Source organism: Lepisma saccharinum, chromosome 24 (genome assembly GCF_977018435.1).
Source record: "Lepisma saccharinum chromosome 24, izLepSacc3.1, whole genome shotgun sequence".
In the NCBI taxonomy this organism is placed as follows: domain Eukaryota; kingdom Metazoa; phylum Arthropoda; class Insecta; order Zygentoma; family Lepismatidae; genus Lepisma; species Lepisma saccharinum.
In genome coordinates, this window is record NC_139252.1 from 23408438 (window position 1) to 23414437 (window position 6000).

At 38.8% G+C, this 6000-nt stretch overlaps 1 protein-coding gene across 1 annotated transcript in view; it reads right to left on the reverse strand.

The window, feature by feature from the left end:
• LOC145978137 (uncharacterized) overlaps positions 1 to 1905 on the reverse strand; it is a 321655-nt gene extending 319750 nt beyond the window's left edge. Inside the window, exon 1 of the mRNA XM_083110578.1 lies at positions 1517 to 1905. Coding sequence (XP_082966704.1) covers positions 1517 to 1586 — 70 coding nt within the window. The 5' untranslated portion in view covers positions 1587 to 1905. The remainder of the gene's footprint in view (positions 1 to 1516) is intronic.
• Positions 1906 to 6000: the final 4095 nt, after the last annotated feature.

A 6000-nucleotide genomic window follows, 5' to 3' on the forward strand; every position in this document is an offset into this window, starting at 1 on the left:
AAGGACACTTTCTCTATGGAATTTGGTTTAAAAGCATAGATTTATATATCTATGTTAATGTTAATGATGACATTAAGGGTGGATGATTAGACTCGAACTTTGAACATTTAGTGGCAAGTCAGAGTCGCGTTAATGCAATAGAAGGACTTAAAGAGCGCCTGCTTTTGACCAATATGTAGTACAGAATGATCTTCATTGTATATATATCATTTAAATAAAAATAATAATCAATACTTTAAGGTCAGTTCCGAGGGCGTAACTTTGGAGGGGCGAAATCAAACTTGGGACTTAATTTTGGGGGGCAGAATCAAACTTGGGACTTAATTTTGGGAGGCAGAATCAAATTTGGGACTTAACTTTCGGGGGCAGAATCAAATTTGAGATTTTGGGAGCCAGGCTCAAAAAGTTTTCCATCCTGTAAAAAGTCCAGAACTATTTTGCTGAGTAACTTACATTGCGCAATCATAAAATATCCTCTTCAATAATTTGCTACTCAGGTTCCAGGAGATTTAGAAAAGTATCCATAATTTTTAAATTAGGTAACCTTAATATTTTTGGGAGTCAAGTGCCCCCCTTGCCCCCGCCAAGTTACGCCTATGATCAGTTCCGAATACACTTCAATAGTGTATAATTCGCAATTGTCTCGAATAAACATTGTAATTTAACAGCTTGCATTGAGGAATAAGTGCATCAAATCCATATAGTATATTCAACTACCCTTTATCAACCCATCCATACACAATCAAGCGGAAAGTTCTAACTCGCTCTGCACCTCTTGAAGCTTTAAACAATTTCACATAAAAGCCTCAAGAAACACATTTGTTGAAGACTACTAACATTTAATTCCATCTTCCTACTTATTTTTTGTCTTCATATCCATCAACATTGTTTTCCATCGCTTGTTGAAATATGTGTTGCATGGAGCTCCTACGAAATCAATTAGCTTCATATAGTTCACTGCAGAAATGCTAGTATTTGCATTTTGATTCCTTAACTTTCTTTACCTACCTCTTTCAGGTCAATCACGGCAATGAGGATGAAAGAACAATAATAAGCGAGACTCGAACCCACGAGATCGTGAGTCGAACACTCGTGGTCAAGTATGAATCTACCATGTTCTGACAAGTGTACGTACACGGATGCAAAGAAATATCCCGTGGAGGTTGTTTGAAACAACTCATGTCCCAACGTTTGTTTTAAAATATGATTTATCACACAGAACAATATATTCTTGCACGTACTTATCCGATATTTTCTGAAAGTGGATATATGGTTGCATTTCCAGTTCTTTTCGCAGATCCAGTGTTTTTTGAACGAGGCTACAACCTCCATCAATTCCTTATATGTTAAATTGACATTTCAAAGTTGGATTATATTTCTATCAATTTTTGTCAACAGTTCCTGTAATACTTGAGAAACAGGAAGTGATAAATACAACCCCAAATGGAAAATTTGACAACTAAGTTTCAGCTAGAAATAGATGACACCAGAAATAGGAACTTCAGTAGACACTTACCTGCTTTAGCACATACTATAAGTCCTATAAATAATCCTAGACACACTAGGAAGTCCCTCTTTGGCAACATGTCTCGTGCATTAAAACACCACACACTGATTCACACAAAAAACACCACTAACACTATATTTTCGCTTCTATCCAGATATTTTGCCGAAACAAGTTTGGACAAAACTAATAACACTGCGTACACTAGCGAAGCACCGCCAATAGGTCAATCGTTTCACAAAACACCAGGAATATCCGTACAGTGTGGTTACGTTGCCGATGGATGGACCCCCATGTTGGGTTCCTGTCCCTCACGTTCCTTCCGGTAGGGGGCGCTGTGCAGACGATGTCGAGGGGGCTTTAACACTTGTAATCCTTAGCACACCTGTGCACCCCACCTGCTTCAGACCGACTGAGGACTGAGATCAAGTTGAGTTTTTTTGGATCGCGCAACCAAGCACACTGGCAACCAGCGTTGCCAACCTCCCGATCAGGAAAAGAGCTGATTAAACTCTCAAAATTATGGTCAATGCGAATAAATTGTGCTGGGATCTATTATTAATATTAGTATTATTTATATTATAATAGTCGTTATGGCGTCTGACTACCATGTGAGAGACTTGGTTCGATCCCCGGCAGGAAAAAACCTCAATTTTTTCCACCTGTTCAAGCGGCTCCTGCGTCCACCCAGCGCCGCATAAAGTGGGTACCTGTAGGAAACTCTGGGGGTAAAAGGCGGCCAGGGGCGTGGTGCTGATCACATCACCCCCACCTCCGGCCGTGATCAAGAAAGTGTGGGGTACAAACTCCACACCCACTATACGACTTCATGGCGTGGTGCAAAGCACAGGGGAGCACTTTACTTTTTACTTTTTTAGTAGTACTATTAGTATTATTTATATTATTATTATATAGATTTTATTAATTTATTGTTATTATTTTTTCGGATGACTTAGTTTTTAAGTTCAATTTATGCATCTATCTGGGGGGGGTGGGTTGAACGTGCGTTGTTGATTATTTACTATAGTTAAACAATATTTGGAATTTCTCCCATTAAATTAATTACAATGGTTTAACGAATAACATGGGTTCTATTTCTATATAGCGCTTGTAAAAGTTTGAAAAAATTCGACGACAAGGAAAGGCTTGTTTTATTTGTGACCACAACTATCTACCAATTTCGTTCAATAAGATGTTTCTGGTGACCTGTAAGGAAGGATAAAGAAGATTTAAAAAGAGAGGGTGTGGCCGAAAAAAAAACTTGCCCCTGGATCGGCATGCTACCTTTTGTTTGAAACATGTCCGCACAAATAAGATCTGCGGATTTTTTAAAAATATATACTTTTTCATAATACAGGGTGGCCCAAAAGTAGGTATACAGTATATGCCACTGTCGGCCTGGCATTGTTTTTTGTAAGTTCATAATCCTTTTCAGATATATTGATACTATGAATGATGGCTGGTAATTTGAAAGTACACAGTCGTAGTACTACCATAACTTGTTGTTGTTGTTCATTAATTGTTGATGAATAAAGTCACTGGTACTGTATACCTACTTGGGCCACCCTATATAACTTTGAATTCAATTTATCTGTCCCGTAGAGAGGCGCGTTTGCAGATGATACAATTTTTTATCATTATGTCAAAGACAGGGTGGTAGGTGCTAGTGTTGGGCGTTAGTATATCGTCCAGACGATGATACATCGCGATATTGAAAAAATATCATCCAGACGATATCAACTAGACGATATATCGTCACGATACTTTAACGATTTATATCGTGTCGGCGATATATTGTCATGATATTTTGTCGATATATCGTGACGATATTTTGTCGATATATATCTTGTCGGCGTGGATATGATACATGTATATCGCCGATATCACGATACGGAAAAAATACCGTATCGTATCGTCTGTGACGATATTTTCTTGACGATATATCGCGATATAAAATTTTCGATATTGCCCATCCCTAGTAGGTGCCGACAAAGTTCAAATTGTGTCGTGTTTAGCACCATTATGCTAGGGTTGGTATCACTGCTGGCAACTCAGGATCCCTCAACCGGCACTCGGGCATTCGGAACACCTCAGCGTCTACCTTTAACGGTACCTTGCCGAGGAGTAGAAAGTCCATGGTCGCCTTTCTAATTTCTCAAGACCTGGCTACACTGGCGTTCCGAATGGTAGGGGCGCTCTCTATCTCTGGCCTATTCAACTGTGTACATATGAAACACATGTGGGGCTGCCTAAAACATGGGGTGCATACATAAGCATCATTTCGTTCCAGGTCTTACGTGCAGGTCAAGTGTCTTGGAAGTCAGGTTCTGGACTCTGAATTATCCATGCTAATGCAAGGCGCTTGACGTAAAATATAAAATATTGCTGGGTAGGTCGAAAGGAATCTATGTTTAGCATCTTGATTGGATTCCTTTAGAATGCTCTCCCGTAGAGAATGTCAATAAGGCGGGAGCCTGTCGCTAGATATGAAAGAGTTGGTTCCAGGGTGAGGCATGCTTTCGAAGCAAACAGAGGCGACACCGTCGGATGGAAAAGGGTGGATTCTGGACTAAGCCCACCTTCCTGCCTACACAAATAGTCCACAAGAGAAATTTTCAGCAAGAATCACACAGAGAAAGAGACAGAGGGAAGGAGAGATGAGAAGAAAGAAGAGGAAAATTGATAGAGTGATAGAAGGAGAGATAGAAGATGGATACAAAGATAAAGATGGAAAACAGGAACTGAAAAAGGAATCCAGATAAAGGAGAAGAAAGACAGGAAGATTGAGAAACAGGGAAAGAAAAAAGAGGAACAGAAGATAAAAGATAGATAGAGGGAGTAAAGAATGAAGATAAAAGTAGGAAGAATGTAACAAGAAGGAAGAAGGGAAGCAGAGGTAGAAAGAAAGCAAGAGAAAATGAGGAAGAAAGCTAGAAATAGGAAATTTGTTTATTTGAGTTTGGTTTTAAGTTCATTTTATGTACAGGAAGGCTAATCGGGACTACTCCTGTAGTTTTAAATAGCATCCTAACCACTTGTGCCTTCACCGATTGATTATTTTGGCCTTTTAAGTCCACTTTATGCACAGTAAGGCTAATCGGGACTGGGCATGCAGTTTAAAGTGGGATCCGAGCCACTATGTGCCTTCACCGAGTAACGAACCCGGAAACCTTTGGCGACGACCAAAATAGGGAGTAAAGAACGAAGGCAAAAATAGGAAGAAAGAAACAGCAAGGAAGAAGGAAAAAGAAGAAGAGGAAGAAATCTAGAAATAGTGAATATAGAACAAGGACAAAAAGAGGAGAAAAGAAAGAGTAAGAGAGTAGGAGATAAACAAAGGAAAGGAAAGCAAGAAAGATTAAGAAACAGGGAAAGACAGCTAGAAATATGCAGTAAAGAAGAAAGGCAAAAATAGAAAGAAAGAAACAGCAAGGAAGAAGGAGAGAAAAATGGGTAGAAAGAAAGCAAGAAGGAAAGAGGAAGATAGCTAGAAATTGGGAGAGAAACGGAGGGAGAGAGAAAAACAAATAAAGGAAGGCAGAACAGGGGAGGAGAGAAAGGAAAATATACAGAGACAGTAGAAGAGTAGTAAAAGTAAGGAAACGGCAACCAGAGGCGTAGCAATGGGTGGGCCAAGAGGGCGATCGCCCGAGGCCTCGCACCTGAAGGATCCTCATTTGCCATGGAACTTACAAAAAACCATAATAAATATATAAGGAAAAAGTAGATGGAAAAAGGAAACTTTTGTGGTACGTAAAACTACAACATTCTGTTTTTCGTTTTTAAATTCTAGTTAAACGTTACAATTTGAATGAATATGTCAATACTCTAGTATTTTGAATAGACCGGGATTTGGCAGTTTATTTTAGAAGCACCGCTGCTATAAATAAGCTATGAATAAATGGATTTCTCTTTGAGAAGCTTTGATAAAGTGTTGAAATTCATTTACATAATGCCAAATCTCAACTTGAGGAATTCTGCGGTTGCATCGAATAATACTATTCAACCTGCTTTAATAGAAGCTCGTGAATGAGCAAGAAAAAGTCACTACGATATTCATTTGACATTCAAAGACCGAATAGTTGCTCGCTGGGGGAAAAAAATACTGCTTGACTCTGAAAGTGCTGATAAACGCTCAAGACCAATTCAGAATAGATAATATCAAATCAAATTTAGAAACGCATTTGGCCAAAGAACTGATGGGGGCCTCACATTCTCATCTCGCCCAGGACCTCGCGATATGATGGTACACCAATGACATCATCCTTAGTAACCATTTAACCATCAGCAGAGTCCACCTATAATTATTTTGTTCCAGTTTCAAATCCTCTGTCGTTACGGGTAGCACACCACAAAGTGGTAGCATACGGAAGTCGTCTGTAAGGTGTTTAGATTAAGTGCATATATATATATATATATATATATATATATATATATATATATATATATATATATAAGTGATTGATTTAATGCTTTGGTTTATATTACTTCGCTTC